Source organism: Limulus polyphemus, unplaced genomic scaffold, assembly GCF_000517525.1.
Source record: "Limulus polyphemus unplaced genomic scaffold, Limulus_polyphemus-2.1.2 Scaffold3234, whole genome shotgun sequence".
Classification (NCBI taxonomy): Eukaryota; Metazoa; Arthropoda; class Merostomata; order Xiphosura; family Limulidae; genus Limulus; species Limulus polyphemus.
In genome coordinates this window covers 4,274-27,455 of record NW_013668844.1, presented here as the reverse complement: position 1 = coordinate 27,455, position 23,182 = coordinate 4,274, and the positions used below count along the sequence as shown (strand labels likewise).

At 33.3% G+C, this 23,182-nt stretch overlaps 2 protein-coding genes across 4 annotated transcripts in view; one reads left to right on the top strand and one right to left on the bottom strand.

The window, feature by feature from the left end:
- The first annotated feature begins 618 nt into the window (after positions 1–618).
- LOC106468952 (DNA damage-inducible transcript 4-like protein) lies at positions 619–3,229 on the top strand. 3 transcript variants are annotated; one of them, XM_013929407.2, is made up of 2 exons: positions 619–1,247; positions 2,080–3,229. In XM_013929407.2, the coding sequence occupies exons 1-2, from the start codon at positions 1,070–1,072 to the stop codon at positions 2,532–2,534; spliced, it is 633 nt and encodes a 210-aa protein (XP_013784861.1). In that variant the 5' UTR covers positions 619–1,069; the 3' UTR covers positions 2,535–3,229. The 3 variants fall into 3 exon arrangements, with proteins under 3 accessions (XP_013784861.1, XP_013784860.1, XP_022253060.1); XM_013929406.2 differs by having other exon boundaries at positions 662–1,247; positions 2,077–3,226; XM_022397352.1 differs by lacking the exon at positions 619–1,247 and adding an exon at positions 1,357–1,393 and having other exon boundaries at positions 2,077–3,229.
- Positions 3,230–19,792: 16,563 nt separating this feature from the next.
- The window catches only part of LOC106468951 (glutathione S-transferase 1-like), a 6,109-nt gene continuing 2,719 nt past the window's right edge, over positions 19,793–23,182 (bottom strand). The window contains exons 2-3 of the mRNA XM_013929405.2: positions 20,677–20,841; positions 19,793–20,033 (exon numbers count right to left, since the gene is read on the bottom strand). Coding sequence (XP_013784859.2) covers positions 19,893–20,033; positions 20,677–20,841 — 306 coding nt within the window. The 3' untranslated portion in view covers positions 19,793–19,892. The remainder of the gene's footprint in view (positions 20,034–20,676; positions 20,842–23,182) is intronic.

Sequence of the window (23,182 nt, the reverse complement as noted above, 5' to 3'; positions counted from 1 at the left end):
TTATCCCGTCAGAAACTCGACAAAATAATTGATAGGTCAGAGACGTGCTATCGTAGAAATATGTAATACAATCTGCTATCTAGAAGCAAAATCAGATGGAATTGTAATACATTTGTATTTCCATGCCTATTTTCTTCATTGCTTACTAGATTTGTTTTTATTCTGCAAAACGTGCGGATTCGCCACCTCTTTATTTAGTTATGTATTTCCATTTTCACAAAAAAAAACGATATATCAATTAAAACAGAAACCAAAATTAAGTAGATATAACCGTAATTTCGTCCATATCTACTTATTTCATTTATATGTTTTAGTTCCCTCTTTAAAAAAAAATATTTGATTAGGAACGCATTTTGGAGACATTTATTATCAAACAAAATGTAGCCATAACATTGAAATGAAGATACCACGTTTATGCTTAAAAAAGTTATTTTGAAATAAATACATGCCAGTATATTGCCCTGTTTTGCGTTTTTAATCTTTGTCTGTCAAAAATTGTATCAACTCATAGTAAAAAGGAAAAAATTAAATATTAACATAAATTAAAGTTAATTTACCAAACAAGATCATGTTCATACGTTTCAGTCTATAAATCCGTTAAATTAAGTTCAAAATAGTAACTTTTGCATTTAGTTTTAAAAAACAGCTGTGTTCATGCGTGATGCACGTCAAAAGCTTGGAAGTTTCTCGAACATCTAGTGGTACCACATTTCAATTGAACTGCTCTCGCTCACTTCAGTGCTCGTGACAGACGCTTTTAGTTGTAAGCGCCTCGCTGCCCTTCGTCTACACCAGCAGGCCATGGTCTGCACGTGCGGAACTTCGGCGTCTCCCTAGTTCTCAGTTGCTAGGCGCCACTCTTACACTTTGATTGGCTAACGTTGTAACACCCTTGATTTTGATTGGTCTCTCAGATCGCAATGGTTATCGATGTTTTAATATCAGCTGTTACGGTAGCTTTTGTGTCAGTCGAGATTATTCTATGAGAACTGAGAGTCGAAGGTAGTTCGGCTTCACTACCTCTCTTCTTTCATACATTACTTTACTCAGTTGAAAGTAAAATTTTGCCATGGCAAACAGTATAGCTGTTTTGAACAAAACTCAGCAGTTGCCTGTCTGGACAAGTAATCATTTCGATGATGTGATTCATCAGCAAGTTAACTTGACAATCAACAGTCTTCACGGGAATCCAGCTCTTAGAAGTCCGGGTTTCCATGATACCACAATATCCTCGGTCGACCCGAAAGGTGTGTGTTTATTTTACTTACAGTTTTATGTTACTTAGTGAGCAGATTTCGTTTAGAAATGTGTGACATAAATCATAGTTAAGATAGTTAACAATGATTTTTCTTAAACATCAATCTGATGAAAATGACACTGAATGAAGTACATGGTGAGTTTGTTAATTAATATTTTCCTAGACGTCCAATATTAGCTTCAGATCATTTTCAACGATAGTAAAGTTAATTCAAAATACAATAATAACAATAATGATAATATGGTAAATAGACAAACAAAATAAAATTAATAATATTGTGTTATCAATTTTTACCTAGAAACCGTATTTGCTTAGGTCTTAAAAAATTCGCTTGCTTAATCTGATTCACACACTGACAGTTGTTCTTTATGAAAACGGATAATATACATCCTAGAACGCTTCTTTTTCTTTTATGTCTCATCCGACCCTAATGGGCCCTGGTATTGGGCGAAAGGCCTCATCGGCAATGGATATAGTAGATGTTGTGTGGTTGATATATTATAAATTGTTCTCCTTTGCTTTTGCTCGTGGGTTCGTAGATTTATTCTCCCGTTGGGACAGCGGTAAGTCTACGGATTTACAACGCTAAAATCAGGGGTTCGATTCCCCTCGGTGGACACAACAGACAGCCTGATGTGGCTTTGCTATAAAAACACTCACACACACACACTAGTAGATTTAATCAACCAAAATTTAATTTATACTCTCGTTTTACAAGCTGTCGAAATAGATTTATTAACGAAAATTTCTAAGATGTGTACTTTATTGAAGGTCTTAATGTGTTCTTTTGTACAAGTATTTTCGGTTTTTCTTTATAGAAGACTTCTTATCTTATCTCCGGGAAGACGATGCTTTAGACAACAAGTGTCAACTTCTCTCACAGAAGGTAGAACGCTGCCTAAAAGAAGCTAAGGACAAATACTTGCAGTGCGCTGAAGTGCTAATTCCATCTGATCTCATACTGCGGATTGTACACGATATTCTGCGCATGTCAGAAAAGGAGCCTTGTGGACTCAGAGGGTGCGTTCTGTACGTGAATCTCGAAGAAAAGAGTACGTGTCATCGGATTGGTAAGGTTAAGTGCGATCCAGACACCGTTGCGACCTTTGAAGTTGTATTAACTCTTAAGCAAGACTGTAGTAGTTGGTTAAGTCTACGACATTTAATACCTGCCAGACTGCTCAAGAGTTTCGGCCGAAACTCACCTCTAGTTATTAGTGAAAACTATATGCTAAACAAGAAGAAACTATACCGTTCGTCGAGCCTTCTCTCTTAATACTTCCTGTAGACGCACCATTAAACATAACTGTATATAAGTATGCGTGTAAATGAAACTGTCAGATATGTAAGCTAATATATATGACAGCCGCTGGACCGGATTTTCCTGAATACGACTTGGATCAAATTCTCGACTGTAACTTTTTATTTCATTGTTGTACACACACACACGTTGATCATTGTAAAATTTCAAGTATTGTTTTTGTGTGTGAGGGAAGGACTGTGATCCGTAGCGCTGTCTAAACAGCAATTTTGTTTACTTTTTGTTCACGTTATAACTAGTATAATATAAACAATGGAGATTAACAAAAACTTTTTATCTTATCACACAAAGTTTTGTTTCTACTCTGCATGTGAGATATATATATTGTTTTTATTGTTTTAACTAGTCAATTATCGCATTTTGTACTCGAAGCTGTTTAGGACGACAATGGTTAATTTATGTTTCGACAAACACTGCTTTTTTTTATTGTGGTTATTTATTCTAGTCCTACTAAAAATTAGTGAAATTGATATATGATATACACGAAATTTACTTACATTCATCTTTCGTCATAACTACTTTCTAAGAATTTCAATTTTCTTGTAACGGTGCCTACAATGGTTGTTAGCCCTTCTTTTGTGCAGCAGTGTTGTCTTGGCAGTATTTTACAGAAACTGTCATGTTTTAAATCACAATAAACATTTTAATAAGAATGAAGTTGTTATGTTGTTCCTTTAACTAAAAAAAAATCTGGAACTTGTCAAAATACTCCGACAAATGTTACAGCTCTTAATACAATTTCAAGGGTAGAACTGTGCACAGCATTATACGAATGTATTGCGTTGGAATTTTATTTTATTTTTTAACTACAAAAAACAAAAAACAACAACAACAAACTGTTAGACTGAATACATATTACTCTGCATATACGTGATCCCAGACTTTTCTGTCTATTTATACAGGAGTTCGACGAAAAATAAATTTTCCAGTCAAGAGTCTTATATTATTACAAAGTTAGACGTCTAAAATATATTTACGCAATTCCAGCCAACTCGATAGCTCAGCGGCGAATTTGAGAGATTATAACTAAAAAAAATCGGGTTTCGATACCCGTGGTGGGAAGAACACAGATAGTTCATCGTGTAACTTTGCGCTATAGTAAAGTTATAAAGAACAAAAATGATAATACAATTCTTTCTTCCAGTTGATTCTTAGTTTTAATATTCATGCGGGTTTGAGTCCTTTTTACATCACTCTAGTGTGACTCAAAACTACGTCAATATTTTATACACATCACCATTATAAGAGGACCTAACTATATTTCTTTGGTTTGCTGACCCAAGTTGTGCTGATAAGGCGAAACTGCAGTCTAAACCAGAGGGTACAACCAATCAAAAAAAACTTTAGGCAGTGAAAGTAAGTAATTAAATGTTCAAATACTAAGAACTAGTATAAAGTTAAAATATAGTAGGTATGTTAGGTTGTGAATTGAAAAAAATATATATATTTGCTGATATTTTGCCTAAGCATATCTTTAGATTTTGATATAACCGATACTAGATGGCGCTAAAAGAGCTTCAACTTAAAATTAAGAATAATATGGGATCGCGCCTAATTTATCATTCGGTAATACATAGCGGACCAACTGTTTAACGATTATATTATAGAGTTGTTTGTTTTTTTCTTTTTTCCTTTTCACCAAAGATAGAGATACAAACACAATCTCGGACTTAGAAGCCTAATGCACTATATCTATTTTGTAAAACCTAAGTTGTCTTTCACAACTCAAGTGAGATGAGTAGTTTTTATTATGAGAAACAGCTGTTTGTTCTTCAGCACATGTAGTTCAACAGAGAGTTATCTGCTCTCTATCTTCCACGGGGATCAAACCACAAATTTAAATGTTATAAACACCAAAGATCACCGCTGAACCACCGAGGCAGAGAAAAAACAACATTACAATACCATTTTATAAATACAACTATAGTGGTAGTCTTCAGCGGTATATGTGCGGACTTATACCACTAGAAACCGGGTTGCGATATGGTGGGCAGAGCACAGATAGCCCTTTGTGTAGCAACAACACGACAACATATACATTTTTTGATACAGTTTTTACATATCTATTTTTGAGATTTATCTCCTCAAAAGTCAATAAGATACTGTGAAACACTAACGGGTTTTCCTGTGTTGCAGTTTTTCAATAGAAGATGTTATCACATGGGTGCAGTCCGGATATATTGTGGCTTCATTTCTTTGTAATAAGTCCAACTATGGTTAAATTGTACACTTAATGCTTACACGCAGACGTCTAGAACATTTCAGGAAGAAATACGGAGCTGTTTCTTCGAACTTAACGACGTTATTAATATATTAAACTATACAAGTCGGAAAAACATCAGTCATTTTCAGGCTCACAATTTCTACCACGTAAGTCCAAGTGTAACCTTTTTGTGATATAAAAAAAATAGAAATAGAATACACAAAAAATAAAACAAAACGGAGATTTAAAGAAAATGTCTGTATCATATCTTTCTATTTACAGGAATAACTTTATCGTGCTTTAAAGTTTCTTAATTATTTTGTTTCGAAATGAAATATTCCAGGCTTAGGAATGTGCTGCAAGAATGTAAAAACTGAAATTACTGCTCTAAACCATGTCAGAGCTGTTATGTAAGTAAAACGGTTGCTATAGAGAAATTGTTCATAACAGTTTTTGGTATTTTTTGAAAAATATAAAAGTTATGAATCATAAGCTTTGTGGATCTATAAAAAATAACATTTGTTACGTTAAAGCGGGACATTAAATCTTCTTATTATTGTGAGTTACTGCGATTTCTTTTATTTCTACACCATAAGAACACAATATTTCATCATGTTTTATCTGTCATGAGGGTTTAATTAGACTATTTACCTGATGAAATCAACTTTCTCTCTCATAAGGAACGTGATTGTGTAACGTACTGTTATAAGATATATAATTTAGATGTTTGTTTGCTAGAGGAAGCATGTCATGTGACCTCACCATGATGCAAGACCTATAAATTTTCATGAAAGTAAGGTCTCGATAGAATCTAGAAATGTTTTAGTGTAAAAATGTTATTTTTTTCACTCGCATACCAAATTGCATACTGTTATAAATTAACCTTACAAATATGAAATGAATTGTATATTTCTTGTGTACTAAGTAAAAGATCCCTTAACAATTCTAAAAATGAAAATAAATGCTAGATTTCCAAAAAAAAAATGTTAGTTCGTTTTAGACCGAAGCCACATTGTACTATATCCTTTATCCACCGCAGGAATCGAACTGCAGATTCTAGCTTTGTAAGTCTGTAAACTTACCGCTGTCCCACCTAGGGACCCCCCAAAAAAGTGACAGGCAAACTGTGCAAGTTTGTTTACGTGTAGGAAACGACAATAGCTGTTCAACAGCTAAAGCATCATTTAATGGGGTATTCTTAAGAATATTCATCTTATGAAGGAATTTAACAATTCAATTTTATGAAGGAAGAAAATTAACAAGTACAAAAGTATTTGAAACTGCGAGTTTCTAGATCTGATCAAGAACAACGTATCTTAGGTCGATAACATGTTTACTAGGAACCTGAAGCACACGAAATAAAATTAAATTTGATATAATTCGCTTTACAAGCAGTACGGTTATTTGTTCGTGGTCGATAGCTAAAATGATAACGATTTATGTTGACGAACTTAAAGACTCGGTACGAGATGTAAGTGCCGTGTCAAACCACGGGCCAGCGAAGTTTTTCAATTTATGAGGAGGTAGGTATGTGAACTTGAAAATGAATAGCTAATCTCAGTTGTCAATGTATTAATAACGGTAGATATGCTATTGATTTAGAATAGACTACTTAATATAAACAGATGATAGCTTCTGATTACGAAAGCCATCGTTCATACCACATTGTAAAAATCCGGGTCTGGTCTGATCCCCGTAGATACCTTATTTCGGTCCTGGTTAGTACTTGGAAGGATAACCATCTGGGAATACCTGGTGATGATGACACTATTACTTTCTTCCCTCCACAGTGGCACAGCGGTACGTCAGCGGACTTACAACGCTAGAAACCAGGTTTCGATACCCGTGGTGGCAGAGCACAGATAGCCCATTGTGTAACTTTGTTCTTAATTACAAAGAAACAAACTGATTACGAAAATAAACAACCATTGGTACATGACCTGATGTAGAATAATAGAGTAATGTGTGATAGGGCACTGGTGTGGAGTAATACATTAATGTGTGAGAGGGTACTAGTGTGCAGTAATACAGTATCGTGTGATAGAGCACTAATGTGTATTAATACAGTAATGTGCGACAGGGCACTAATGTGGAGTAATGTAGTATGTGGGATTGGATACTATTGTGGAGTAATATGGTATGTGGGATAGGATACTATTGTGGAGTTATACAGTAATGTGTGATAGTGTACTAGTGTGGCTTAATCAGGTAACGTTTGATAGGCTACTAGTGTAGAGTAATACAGTAATGTGTGATAAGGTACTAGTGTAGAGTAACGGAGTAATGTGTGATAGGGTACTAGTGTGGAGTAATACAGTAATGTATGACAGAGATATCTGAAAGTTTTGTTATTGATAGACAAAATTTTCTTTAAATGAAAACAATAAAATTTGCCCTTAAAACGAATAAAATAAACACTGTCATTTACAGTTGTTTATTTACATGTACTTCATTCTATTAGGCAGATAGCGCAAACTTAAAAGTAATATACGAGAGAGTAGGCAACTAAACACCACCACTACCTGGACTTTTCTTTTATTAATGAAACATGGGATTGACCGCCACATGATAAAGCCACAAAGGCTGAAAGGTCGAGCACGTTCGACGATGGGATTCGAACTCGCGACCCGCAGATTGCGATTTGAGATCACGTTCTGAATGTTGGGGCCGAGAGTGCGCTATAGATTCTAGGTCAAATCTTTTTATTGGGTCAGACAAGAATATCCAAAATATTATGAGGTAGGTGAATTGTACTAACGGTGTTCTCTCTAATCTGTGAATTCAAAATTAGGTACGGCTTTGCGCAGATGGACCTCCATCAACAGCATGTCCTAATTCAGAAACCAGAATCTCAAAAATTATTTTAAAAAACAAACAAAAATCAAGTCTGCAGGAAATAAAGAAGTTCGAGTTCGTTGCACTCGCCAATGAACCATTTCAAACATATTAACATATCTTACAAATCTTGTATGAACCATTTCAAACATATTGACATATCTTACAAATCTTGTATGAACCATTTCAAACATATTAACACATTTGAAAAATCTTGTATGAACCATTTCAGACATATTAACACATTGTAAAAATCTTGTATGAACCATTTCAAACATATTAACACATTTTATAAATATTGTATGAACCATTTCAAACATATTAACATATCTTACAAATCTTGTATGAACCATTTCAAACATATTAACATATCTTACAAATCTTGTATGAACCATTTCAAACATATTAACACATTTGAAAAATCTTGTATGAACCATTTCAAACATATTAACACATTTTAAAAATCTTGTGTGAACCATTTCAAACATATTAACACGTTTTACAAATCTTGTATGAACCATTTCAGACATATTAACACATTTTACAAATCTTGTTTTTGGTCATTAGAACTAACTATTCTGTGTGTGTGTGTGTTTTTCATATTCTTCAGTCAATAAATCAGAGATTGGAGATTTTCTAGTGACTGCTTTCAAATTGTTTAAAATACCTGGTAAGCTGCCTACGGACGGACGTCGCACAAAGTTGCATCCTAAATTTACTCGTACAAAAACATCCTCTTCATAAGAAAATCTCAAAAACTGAAGTTTAAATCTAACACGTTATATCCCAGTTTAAAATTATCAGGACATACTCAATTTTTATATCTTTTACATAACGTCCAAGTTTAAAATTATGAGGTCATACTCAACTTTATATCTATCACATAACGTCTCAGTTTAAAATTATCAGGTCATACTCAACTTTATATCTATCACATAACGTCTCAGTTTAAAATTATCAGGTCATACTCAACTTTATATCTATCACATAACGTCTCAGTTTAAAATTATCAGGTCATACTCAACTTTATATCTATCACATAACGTCTCAGTTTAAAATTATCAGGTCATACTCAACTTTATATCTTTTACATAACGTCCAAGTTTAAAATTATCAGGTCATACTCAACTTTATATCTATCACATAACGTCTCAGTTTAAAATTATCAGGTCATACTCAACATTAAATCTAGCAAATCACATCTAAGTTTAAAGTTATTACGTCATAGCAAACTTTACATCTGTCATGAAACATCCAAGTTTTAAGTTATCAGTTCATAATCAACTTTACATCTATCATGTAACATCCAAGTTTAAAGCTATCAGGCCGTATTCATCCTTAAATACAGAAGGTCAAATCTAAGTTTAAAGTTATCAGGTCATAGCAAATTTAAATTTATCAGGTTATCACACTTTCATCAATTCTTTGCCTGTATATGTCTTATATTAATCAAGAGTAAATAACTGAAGTTAAACTAACAGCTGTTTCTCTAAAGAAAAGGGGCCCTTATGTGTCTACACCATTAGATACAGTATACAGATCAATGATCCATGCTGTCACGCTCGCCATTTTATCATGTAAATAAAAAATTTAGATTTTGTGCTGTCTTGGGTGGGTCGTCCCATTATAACAATGCTTGAATAAAAGGTCAGATGGTCGTACGTAACATTCTTCATGGTCCTGTATATACGATGGCTTGTTACTAGGGTCTTCAGTCTTTTTTTCTCTCCAAAAGCTGTTGTTGCTAAGCCGAAACGTTACGCTCTGTTAGTTTCAAAACCGGTTATGGGTGTTCACAGGTCGTGAGTAGGAAAGGAGCTGTAAAGAGGGATACAAACAAAGCACACAAATGAAGAAAAAATTTGATTGTTCAATTTTGTACAAAGCTACGCTAGCCGTCCCTAATTCTCAAGTAATTGATTTAGAGGGTAGACAACTAGTCAACACCACTCGCAGCGAACTCTTGGCCTCTTGTCAGACAGAATAGTGGGATTTGACTATCACTCTTATCATGCACCCTCGGCTCCCAAACTGCGGAGCTTGGACCACGGAACCTCAGATTCACAGTCTCGCATGCTAACCATTAGGTCATACCAGAACCTATTTCTAATTCTGTTTAATGGAAAGCAAGTTGTATTTTTCTAAATATACATTCACTTTTGTTTTATTAGTTTATATATATCTATTTAAACTTACTGATTTATTGTTAAATGCCACCAAAGTTGTGGCAGCGAATATTCAGGTGCTACATTATATGCTATAGAAATAAACCATCAAATAAAAAGGTAAAAGCTAAAACAATAAGACAAGGACTAATATTAAAAAGAAGAATCAAAGAGACCTTTCCTGTTCAACTAGCAAACAGTCTTTTCAGGAACCCTCTGTGGGCACAGCGCAAACAGCTCCACGTGTAGCTTTACGCTAAAAAGAACAAACAAACAAATAAGACTTTTCACTCACGTCGGATGTTCTTTGTGTATTGGTACACGTAGTAACGTTTTTTCTCGCTGGGGTTTATTGTTTGTTAGTTTGTAGTTAAGCACAAAGCTACACAAAGGGTTATTTGTGCTGTGTCCACCACGGGTATCGAAACCCGGTTTTTAGCGTTATAGGTCTGTAGACTTACCGCTGTGCCACTTTTCTTCGCAGGATCACTTTTGATTTTAGCAACGAACGGAAATTCAATTTCACACATGTTACACATTTTAGTATGTTTTAAGTTATGGCCATAATAATGTTTCATTTGTCCTTGTCACATACCCTCTTTATCAAACGTATACTTTACTTTATGTAAATATATGTATCATTGTGAGTAAACTTCGATTATTATTGATTTGAATACACTATTTTAAACTTGTTTCACGGTTTAAATGTTATTCAAAACAAACCAGTGTTGTGAGGTTAGACTTGGGTAAATTAAATACTTGGTACATTTTTGTCTAACATCTGCACAAAAGCAACATGCCCTAAAGTATATCATGAACTTTTGAAGGTTATTTTTGTATATACTACAACAAATAATTGTTTAAAACACACTGCTGTATAATGTTGGGTAGTACAACCGTACGTTGGATATACAATGAGTATGTTGTAGGTTAAATCCTCGAAGACATCAAGGTATTAATTACAGACAATATGAATTTTAATATACACCGTTATTGATACAACGTTTCGAGCAACGCCCTTTTTCTGATATGTGTAGCTATTTGAAGAACGGCGTTGCCCGAAACGTTGTATTAACGATAGTATGTATTAATATATATATATATATCTGTAATTAATACTTTGTTGTCTTTAGTGGTTTAACCTACAATATATTCATTGTTCTTCTCTTTCAAGAACCACCACGCATAATTACTTGCACATTTTTTATACCAGACGTTAGACATAACTCAATTAAAAGATATAACTATGAATGACCTGTACTGACAATGAAACCACTTCACCCAATTTTAAAAGATGTAACTATGAATGACCTGTACTGACAATGAAACCACTTCACCCAATTTTAAAAGATGTAACTATGAATGACCTGTACTGACAATGAAACCACTTCACCCAATTTTAAAAGATGTAACTATGAATGACCTGTACTGACAATGAAACCACTTCACCCAATTTTAAAAGATGTAACTATGAATGACCTGTACTGACAATGAAACCACTTCACCCAATTTTAAAAGATGTAACTATGAATGACCTGTACTGACAATGAAACCATTTCACCCAATTGTATTTCCTCTATCATTAGTTGAAACTCCTTGAACTTTTGTTTGTTTGTTTGTTTGTTTGTGTTTAAGCACAGTGTTACACAATGGGCTATCTGCGATGGGACCCAGCGCGAGTATCGAACTACTATATTTAGAGTTAAAAGTCTTCAAGCTTACCGCTGATCTACCTCGAGGGGAAGGGAAGCAAAACTTCTTGAAAGTTTTCTAGTTTTGAGATGAAATGAATGAATGACTATATACCGAATTGCATCAGAGAAAAGTAAAAATTACCTATTTAATTTGTATATTTCGTCATTTTTATCTATCTCGATTAAAGCAACAATAGACTTAAACTTCATTTTAATTTCGGCCACCTGAAACTAGGCTCCAAGACGGTTTGTGTAGCTTTGTCCACAATTTTGAAGCAAACAAACATCTGATAAAACATGAAAACTCGTGCAAACATTTCCGAATGTTTAAGTCTTAAGTAGAAACCTTTATCCGAACACTAATTTTACGGCTCACAATTATTCAAACATTTGAAAAGTTTGGTTCACGTGACATCGCACTTCAGTGACAAGATTAATTTAAACTAGATATTCTAGAAACTCTTTTTCTGTAAACACTCTAGTAACAAATAAATTATACAAAAGCTTGACAGTTTTATATTAAACGAAGATCGAGATTTTTCATACATCCATCAAATGAAATAATCGTCATCCCCCGATTTGAAATTTATATATACGTAAATCTTCCACAGCATTGTCTTCACCAATTACCAACAGCGAAATTTTGCGATACCTTCAAGTAACAACAGTTAACCAGCTTAGAGATAAAACTCAAAGATGCTATATAGGTCATCTTTTAACCTCCTGGATGTAGAAATTTTTGCACCTTAAAGAAAAAAAACGGAAGTTTCTCTTTCATAATGTTAGTCCTTCGATGGGACAGCGGTAAGTCTAAGAACTTACAACGATGAAGTCTGGGGTTTGATTCCCCGCGGTGGACACAATATATGTACCAATGTGGCTTTGCTCTAAACTAAAAAAAAAACAATGATAATATTATGTAGTAAATCCTGGAAAGTATTTAAAGATCTTTCATTCTCCCACCATTCGGTCAAACAAGAGCTTGTGGTGAATGATGTCGAGTTCCTTCATAGCCTATCTCATATCCCTGCCAAATACTTTATATATAAAGTATACTTATTGTACTGGTTACAAAGCAAGAAGGATGTTATTTTTTCCTGTTAATTTTGTAAGAGAACTAATAGTATTAACTAATATTTGCATTAAAAAACAATGTTCACTAACATTGTTATACCAATAACAATGCTTTTCTTGTTTCTGTCTGTTGGTTATTAAGCGCAAAGCTACACAATGAGCTATCTGTGTTCTGACCACCGCGAGTATCGAAAGCCGATTTTTAGCGTTATAAGCCCATAGACTTAGAACTGAGCCGCATGGGGGGCATCCTTCTCGCAGGTGTTCTTGGGTGTTAACATAAATAAGTTCTTCGGTCTAAACCGATAACGCAGCTAGCTGCATTAACTAAATATTAGTGTAAGAGTCGAACCTCGAATTTTAGCGTTATGAACCCTTAAATGCAAATTATTTTCTTAAATCACTATTTTTTACCATCTTGTTTTTTTATAACTATATTTGTCACAGATCGGTATTTTTACAGCTTTTATAATGCCATCATTATTAGAATAGGAAATTGTTCATTATTTTATGTTCGAAATATTCCTAGTGTTAAAATCCGAAATTTATAAACGTATATCACATTTTTAGACAATAACCAATAGATGGCGCAATATATAGTATTTAATCCGAATTACATATCATAAACGATTGGTCGACATTAGAAATAATCAAAACGCTCACAAACTTATATCCATACGCATAGAGCATATGTGTAGATGATGTTTCGTTTCCAGGTGATAAAAGTAGATGTTTGCTTGGTGTCCGTGAGGTGGCGCTTTCGACTCCAGGAAAATTGAAATATGTCATATTGTAGTCGTGATCATAAACATTTTGTTGTAACGACAAGTAAGAGACAAACCAAGAAAATATTACTGTTATGAAATATAAAGAAATTTCAGGGTTAGCGTATTGTAATAAATTGTACATTTTGGTTGTTTGTTGTTACGCACAAAGCTGCATAATGATGTAGCTGTATTGTGCTCACGGAAGCCTTATAAACCCATTTTCACTTTCTCCTAAAGAAAGGTATATATATCGCCAAAGGACGTGAATTTATCGCTATATTTTGGAGCTGCATATTTCAAAACCAATAAAAGTTTTATCATTATTTTATTAAAATACTAATTATGCTAATGTAGAAATCGAAATTTTATGGCGATAATTTCACGCGAATTGTTATTAATAGTCCAGCGATACCAACAGATCATACTTTCATTTATGTAAAAATACAGAAACTAATTAGTGATTTACTTTCTGTTAAATATATTTTTGGTTAGACGCATGAAACGATAATTTTCTAATGGCAAATTATTATATGCATATATCGAATTATATTTACTGTTAAAAATTCTGATTCAAGCGAAATATAATATTTAAATAAAACAAATATTTTTAATATATTCATCTAACAAAGCAGAAGCATTTCAACAAAGAAAATTTGTTGAATATTAAAACAACAATAATAGAGTCTATACGTACATTTGTTGACTCAGTTCCTTTAAGAAATGTATAGACAGTTGTTGTTGTTTTCTGTAGGAATCTTGAACCCAGCCTAACAAATAGTTCATGATCAACCAAGAAATATGATGGTATAGATCTGACGTTTCCTCAGCTAGGATCTTTCTTTTTATAATACTCATTTCTAGGTGAGTTTTTCTTTCTAACTCCATTTATGGAATGAAAATTTGCTCAATTTCCATTTATTTAGTATATTTAAGACGTAACAATTCATTATTAATTTCTTGTGAATGGGAATGTTGTGTCGACAAAACGCATAACGGATTGCATTTAAATAATTGTATATTTCAACAACAGGTAGCAGCACATTTGATATATTTATTCTATTTTTTCTAACAATTTTTATAACATCCGTAGAATATCTTTTTAAAATTGAGGAAATATACATAATTTTACCAAAATCATTCTGGCCAATAATGTTAATGAATTAATGAGGAAAAACGAATGGAGATGAAATTACGAAAGACGGTAACACGTAAAACTGAACACTTTTTCTTTCACTAAAATCAACATGCTTTTGTGATATCGCGCACACACACACACACACATACACTGTTGTTTCAATGGCCTTTTGATTTTATACTGTAATCACTAATTATTTATAAAGAGTTCTTGAAATTGTTTCAGGTATCTTCTATGAAGGCAGTATGCAAGATAAATGGCTTTAATCTCTGTTTCTATATTTTATTATACAAATAAAATTAGAAATGACTGTGATGAATCAAATAATTTATTATAAATTGGAGATTTATTTTATAAGCATATAAAGTTTCACTAGATGTCACCCTTTAATCTGTTATTTCCAAAAGTGTAGTCTTCAACTTATTAAGATATGGCTTCTTTTACTTAATAGGGGCACTACGTTTCATAAAAACAAAGTAAAATATTTGGACGTAGTATCATGAATCGAACATGCAATCCTAAAGTTTTCAATAAAACATACATTCTCAGTTTTGAAGTTATAAAAATTCCATTCTCAAATATGAACTTTGAAAATAAGTTATCTTAAAATGTTTAGTAGTACTCACAGCTTATTAGTTACAATAAAATTTGTTCATCGTCACAAGTTTTGCAGACAGAGCTCTTAAACTCACTCTCATTTTCCACAAACGAAGTTTTTCATTGCACAATTTAAACATAAAATTCATTTAATTCAGTGCGAGTATTGTTTTGTTTCATCTCATCTCAGCTGATGAGTTGGAGGCCGATTCAAGTATTGTTTCGTATCAACCTAACTTAGCTAACGAGGAGAAAGAAATTGAAAGCAATAAGATGGTATAATGCATCAGCATTTCAGTGGTTCCATCCAGGATGTTGCACGGTGATAGAATTGTACTCCTGAAGTTCTTGGAGCCATCTTGCTATATGGTCTTCTCAATTTTGGAAATTTATCAGTCTCTTTAACGCTGCATGATGTATATAGAGTGTAAATTTATATCCATATGGGTAATGATGGAAATTACTCAGGGCTCAAGTGACACTCAGCGTTTCTTTTTGAATTATACGATACCATCTTCTGCAGCACACATTGCCTTATTATTGTAAGTAATCACATGTTTTTGATGATGATGTGCTTGTGATAACACTGCTCTCACTGTAAAATCAGCGTCATCTGTATTTACGAGGGGATCTTCAAGAGTTAGCTATACAAGTATAAGAGTGGAGGTTAGTCTTTCTTCAATTTTTTTGAATGCTTTTTCACAATATGCAGCCTAGCAAAACGTGTTTGGTTATTCTAATAGTTTGTGTGAACGAACTATGTATGAGAGGGATTTTACAAAATGGTGATAATTAGATCACAGTTCAAGTCTTACATCATGCAAATTCAGTGGTGTTAGCCAATTCTGAAGAGAATCGATCTTAGTACAGTCAATCCTTGGCAGTGATAAGAATAATTTTTTGTGACTTTATTCACCTCCTGTTAGTCTATACAGAGCTTTGTGGATCCATCGTTCTTCACAATACAAAGCGCGATGCTCAATATTTGCCACTCATGATTTTTTCCCTCATGATTTCTATTTCATTTAGAAACTTAGCCTGTCTTGTAACTAGGAGTTTTATTGGGTTTAATCTCCAGTATCAGTTTTATTAGATATTTTATTTGTCTTGCCTAAGTCATGAGATTCATTGGAGAGGGTCTCTTAATATTATATTATGTAAGTGAGATGGTAGGTTTTCGTCATGCAAGTATTTGACGTCAGACCTCCTATAATTTGTCTGGAAGGTAGCTACTACTAATGCTCTTTGATGTGGAAATACTATCTGTGCAGCTTTACAACTCCCAATGTACTATCCAGAAATGACTTCATAGTTTGCTGTGTTAATGGCCCTAATAATGACATCTTTATTCTTCAGATTCATGAGTGTTCTTACACAGCCTTTATTCCCTCAGGATATGCTGGAGTGTTTGGCTCAACCTCTAGTGTAGTAATTGTCATGTAACACATACACTGTGAAAATATCTGTCAAAAGTCTAATTTTAAATTCAGGTTTCCTCGTGAAGTCTATTCCCTATATGCGCTCATCCTTGATGTTAATTGTCCACACATCACCTGGTGTAAGGAAGCTTCCCATAGTGAGGGTGACTTGTAACTTTCCTCATGTTGAAACTTCATGTCCACTTTTTGTTTGCATCAATCCATCTCCTTTCTTTATCTCTGGAGACAATTTCTTACTTTTCATAACCAGGTTGTATAAAACAAATTCAGCTATATAAAAATTGTCAATTAACACAATATAATGGTTTCCTTCAATGTATACATTAACTTGTGAACTGGTTTATTTACATGATGAAATTCTTATCTCAAATGGGGCAGATAAATTATTCTCAGCTGTATTTCGCCACTTAAGACCAGTTAATTTCTATATTTCAGTGTTTGGTTAGCTTTTCTTTGTTCCTTTGATCTGTTTGGGATATGGGACTCATCCTTAGGGTATTGTCTCTTTGACTTATTACCATCTGTTGATTTTCCATGGTCCAGTTGTAATGCCCTTGATTCCTGTGCTTACAACAGTTCTGTTTTAGACATCCTTTTAAAGCAGTTTTAATTGATTACATGCTTTTTTTTACAATTCCTGAAAACACATATCTTTAAATTGCAGTTGAAACACCTATTGTTTTCTGTTTTAACTTTTTCCATACTGAGTAAACAGTTATTTAATTAATTCGTTGAATTCTTCTACATTTCCACCAGAAAGAGTTAATATTTCCACACTACTTGATTTGATGTTCCCATAATCTCTTGATGGCGATTTAATTGTTTATGTGTGATTTAATAGATACGAGTTGCGTTGTAAATTGGACAGTTTCTTTAACACCTCATTCACTGTGAATTTGTCACATGGCAATGAGTTCATCGTTTCACATGGAGATTCAGGTAAGATAATTATGCAAACCTTTTCATATATTTCGCAAATTTGACTAAGGTCTTGTCCTTCCCCCTTACTCTGCTCCTAAATTTTGCTTTGGAAACTTCTTTCTGGTGTTTAATTTCAAGCCTCTTTCATAAGGCAACCACCAATGCTTGATATAGTTGTTACTTCTCAGCTGAAGGTTGTTTAGCGTTGTTAAAGCTGGTCCATTTAAATGAGCAACAGAATGAATACTCTGTTGTACACTGTTTCTTCCATTCACTTTGGAAATGATTTCTAACAGAGCCATATATGCCTCCCATAGTAACTTTGTGTCATAGTCAGTTCTTTTTACTATTGAGGAATGTTGTTCAACCAGTCTAATAAATTCTGGAACTTGATGAGGTAGTGATATATCTGAAGTAGTCCAGAAATATTTTGTAGTCATAGTTGTCACAGTAGTGACACTGTTAATTGTTGAACAGGTGGTTAATTGTGTTTTGGTTTGAAATTCTTGAGCAGATGCAGAGAGAAGTGTGGTTGGTTTCAACTTTGCATTTAGAAATTTATTTTCCAGATGTTTTATTTTGTCACCGGTATTGCTTTCTACCTCATTGAATTTGTTATATTCTCTCTGCATTTTTAGACGTCAAAATTAGATAGTGCCTTAAAAGAAGACCAAAATTAAATTGAAAGAAGATTAAAAGAACAAGAAGAAATTTATAGAAACTTAAAAGAAGATCAAAAGGTAATAGGCAGAAATTTAGAAAATTAATTAAAAGAAAAACATCATAGTTAAAGAAGAATTAAGAACAAAAATAAATTGCATTGAAAACAAGATCGAATAAGCTGTTGGATATATTCAAAGTGACACCAATGAAGTATTGAAATCTTGTTCTTCTTTTCATCTCACTTTGAGCAAGTGTCATGATCTTGAAGTTTAATCTAGATTCTATTTTATTTTCACCCAAATAATCTCACTCCTAACATTAGCCTGTAACGATTTCTATCATTGGGAAAGTTACTTTTTATTATTTGATATATATATAATGCAAAATCCAATCCACTTAATGAAAAGTAAAGCATTTTAGTTTTTGAACTGAAAGTCCCCACCCCCCACCCCATGGGTTAATGATAAGGTTTATAAGTTACATGGTTTCATGAAATAATGATAACCAAGTGAAAGGTCTAACTCACAAATAAAACTCGATAGTTACTTATTTGTTAAATTTCCCCTTGTATTTATGGCACAAAATCAACAAAGTATCCAGCACTGAACTAATTAACTGTCTGGTTATTTAGTCAATAAGTTACTGATGTTTATACAATATTTTTATTTCCCCAAGTCTCTAGAAAAATCAAGATGTTATGACTATGCAGTAATGTGATACTAAATTATGCAGCAAAATAACATTACGATACAAGCCAGTACCATTAGTTAGCTGCCCACTTGTTTTGAAAAATTCACATGTTAACTTTCTGTTTTTCTTTCAGTTTAGTTTGAATGCAGCAAGTCGCCCAAGTAGACAACACGATTTCTTAATCTAGCTGCACACGGGACTTGAATTCACTAATTGGTCATTAGTGTAATCTTTTGCAGGGAAAATAGCTTTTACTTCACTGTGATGTCTTGAGACTTGGATTGGATGGCTGTCTTTTTCTGTCAGCTAATCGTTTAATGACCCAGAATGTATAAGTCCCTACACTCAAATCATATGGCTCTAGGTCAAGTGTACGAGGAGCATGGAGTGAGCATCCTAGTTTTGTTATCGTATTTTGTTCTTTAAGTCAGATGCTCGCCTGTTAGATTTTAGATGAGATTTCAGCTTTTTGTAGAGATTTAAGCAGATTAGTGTTTCCTGAGATTTTTCTCAGATTTAGAGCTTTTTTAAACTTAATTTCATACCAGTTTAATTTGTTATAACTGTGAATATTTTCATGATTTTTTAACCTTATTTTAGTGTAGCTTACAAAGGGGCTCACACTGGACTAGCGAAAAAAACATTAAAGGTTTTCTACCCGTTTCTCACTGGTTCAACACATCCATACAGACACCTACCTTTGTATCAGTGTATTGTTTTTGTGCCTCATTTGTGTTTACCTTAATAAAGACTGTTGTTGTGCAGTTTTTGTACTGACTCTTTCTTTGTTGACGGACTCAGTCGGATTCCAACAAAAACAAATTAACCTGTACTTCATAATATTATACCTGTTGAATTTTCTGTTTAGCAGACCTTACTCTTACTCTATGGGAAAGACGGAATATTACACAATAGTGACCGTGGTGTTCTTGCTTGTTATCATAAAGTACATCCCAGTCATTCACCGTCATTATAATGACTTTCAGTTCGATAACTTTAAGTGTGTGGAATGATAATTCAAGCATTCATCTGTTTGCAAAAAATGTCCACATACATTTATTATTATTATTATTATTTCAATGGCCCTTACAGTAAATCACTTTAACGTTCTAAGTTGAACGACATCTTTACTATGTTTGTTTAGACTTCACCCAGGCCTTGAATGCTTGAATAGGTTCGTCATTCGTAGTTTTATAGTCTGGAATTTCTTCTTTAACTTTGGCCATCCAGACAGAGATTTTAGGATAACTGCCGTATTCATAATCCAGTACCTGTTGAAATGAAAAAGTGGTGTATCAATATATAAAACATAACTAAAATTCAACGATACAACAATTCTCATGGATTAAAAACATTTTTTTCCATGCGTTAACTTTTTTTAAACTTTTACAACATCACCATCATCTACGCAATAATACAACAAACAATGACTTAACAACATCGAGAAAATTATACGAATACCAAATGCAACAAATAAACAAAAAAGGGTTCATACGCGGAATTGGAAAAAAGATATAAATCAAACTAAAAAGCCAAAACTCTGTCAGTTTAAGTTTAGTTGGGCCCTGTTTAATTATTGCATACAAAATAGTGAAAATACTTTGCTTTGAAATTGTCCAAACTGATTGATGATCAACATTAGCTTACCAGGCAATAGAATCTCTTTTTTGACAGATATTTTGTTAACTATAAAATGTATGCATACATAATATTCTAGATGAGCTTAACAATTTGGACAATCAAATCAAACAATGACACGTGTACATGCCTATCGGTAGAATGACTTAATGTATAATTAGATGTGTACTATATTTTATGGCACTGGATAACAACAAAGTACAGTTTAACATTATCACCAAGAAATCTCCATAAATAACTTGAAGGGTTTATCGCTACTTTTGATATGAAACTTACATCCATCATTGAGAGTGAAGCTATTATGGAGATGTCAGCCAGAGTAAGCTTGTCTCCAGCCACGTATGTTGACTTTTCCAGATATCCTTCTAGGTATCCCAAAGCAGTTTTAAAATTTTGTTCCTTTTCCTGATCTGGAACTTCACCTTTGAAAACTTGGGGGTACTACATAGAAAACGATAAACGAAGATTATTAATCTGAAAAGTCCAGAATATTTATGGAAAGACGTTTCTTGGGATGTACCAGTCTCTGTAACCTGAAACCGTGTTAAAAAACAGTAAGCGTTAGGTTTGTTTGTCTTCACATATACGATGAAATGTTTCTATAGGATATCAGTAAGAAAGATTCGGTATCATTGCCTTCATAGAAGAGATATCACATTTTAATATATCGCGCCCCTTATTTGCTTGTTAACCGACAAAAAAGTTCAGTTTATTTATTCTTTAAAACATATATTTTCTTTGTTTGTCTATTAATTGGAGGTGATAAGCATCTATTAAACAAAGGTTGTATGAAGGTAATATATCATTTCTAATTATTCGGCTATTGATTTTCAGTGATGCCTTAGCTGTCAGCATTCAAAACCGTAACATTAGTTTTTACTCCATAAATAGATGGCGCGTGAGATGATTTTTTTGGGCTATCATAGTTTATCCTAGCTGATGAGTTTCGGTGTTGACGAATGGTCTCCTTAACTTAACTTGTAGCAGAAAAAAGATAGGGCCGAAATCTATTTCTACACACACCTATAATTTGAAATTCTTAATATGCAAAATAAGGTGATAATAAAAAAATCTACAGTTTAATATGATTTTTATCATAACAATAGATGATCTAGTTGAAAACAACAGTATCGGTTAATGTCACGCTTTATCTTCTCAGTTATAGGTTAAACAAAAAAGCCATGCATTTTATCAAATTACACCTATCTTTGTCACCAACAATAGCATCAAAATATTTTAACAATTACTCAAACGATTCTATTGCAGTAAAGTGGCGGATGAATGTTTATGTGTAACTTTCTTCTTTTTTTTCAGTTTAGACGCTTATATCAATATCTTTAACCGCCTCACTTTTATCAGATTTTCTGACCTTAACATAAAGTTCTTATTAGGAATGGTCGACTTAAAGTTGGTAAATACGTATGTTACGACAGCGGAAGTTATGTGACTCTGGTAACACGTGATGAGTGTCTAGAAGATTCGCGAAGAGGCTAGTACGTGCTACGCCCGCGCTTTTATTGTATATAAGCGCGCCAGATAAAGGAGACATTCATTCGGAATTGAATTGCAGACAGAGAGATATAGAGACAGATAATCGAGTCAAGCCGTGAGTAAAGTGCGTGAATCGTTGTGAATTCTAGCATGTGTTTAAGTTAAAGTGACTGTGGAAATTAAGTGTATCGCAAAGTTGAATTGAGAAAGAATAAACTAGTTTTATTTAAAAAAACGACTTGTATCGCTGAAGTTTCTCGGAAAGAATTTCTACGAAAAATTAACAAACGAGCACAGACGTAACACGTATTTAACTTGCACTTTATGTATCAATACTCGTTTCGTTGTTGTTTTTAATGAAATGTTCAATGGGTCAAAAGTCCCATAACTAGAAATATTTAGCTGGAAGTACTTAGCTGATGAAGAGATGGAGATATTTTATGGCTTTAGGTTTAAGGGTGTTTCCAAGCTATATAGTTAAGCAAGAACCTCCTAGCCCATTAGACCTAACTTGTGATATTTCCTTGCATTTTTATAGTAATTATTATTATTTCTGTCTAGTGTCCTTTCAGTGGTTTTTTAAACAAACCCTTCGAGAAAACTGGGGTTTTATTGTACATATATTAGAATATTCTGTCTATCAAAGTTAAATGAAAATAAAAATATTAGAGAATTAAATGTAAATAAGGACCACGTTTACTGTATATAACAAAATAAAACAATGCACGGATACACATTGTATTTTTGTTTATACTGGAAATTTGTTGCTTTCCTATTTCTTCACACTTTAGTTATTTCCCTCCCCACTGTTATATGCTTCTATTGTGTCTCATCACATTAAATCTTACAAACAACTAGTTTCTTTATAGTATATTAATTTGCCATTTGCAAAGTAATATTTTTTATCGGTTACACAAATAAGAATTCACAAAGTAGTTCTACAAACAATATTCTAGTCATCTTGTTTTTTGTATTTTCAGTGGTTTATCCCTGATTCTCCATTCTTATTATAAATATCTCAGCTTTAAAACAAACTTCATACCATGCTTGTCAGCAGACTTTGGTAAACTAATGTCAGTTTTTTACTATTTTCAATTAAAGTCTTACAATATACCACAAAGTAAGTTATTCTGATAAGAGTTAGTTAAGTGAATTATTAGGTCATCAAGAAATTAATGTCGCGTTTTGAAACACTTTCATTACCCCCCCCCCCCCAAAAAAAAAACGTACATCACGTATAATAGTTAAACGAATCGCCTAAACGTCACGTTAGTGTAGCCCATATAATGTG

Bases quoted from the DNA above. Each gene is read 5' to 3' on its own strand.
- LOC106468952 (XM_013929406.2), top strand. From the start codon at position 1,070: ATGGCAAACAGTATAGCTGTTTTGAACAAAACTCAGCAGTTGCCTGTC. The intron at 1,248-2,076 runs GTGTGTGTTTAT...TTTTCTTTATAG, and splicing joins ATCCTCGGTCGACCCGAAAG to AAGACTTCTTATCTTATCTC.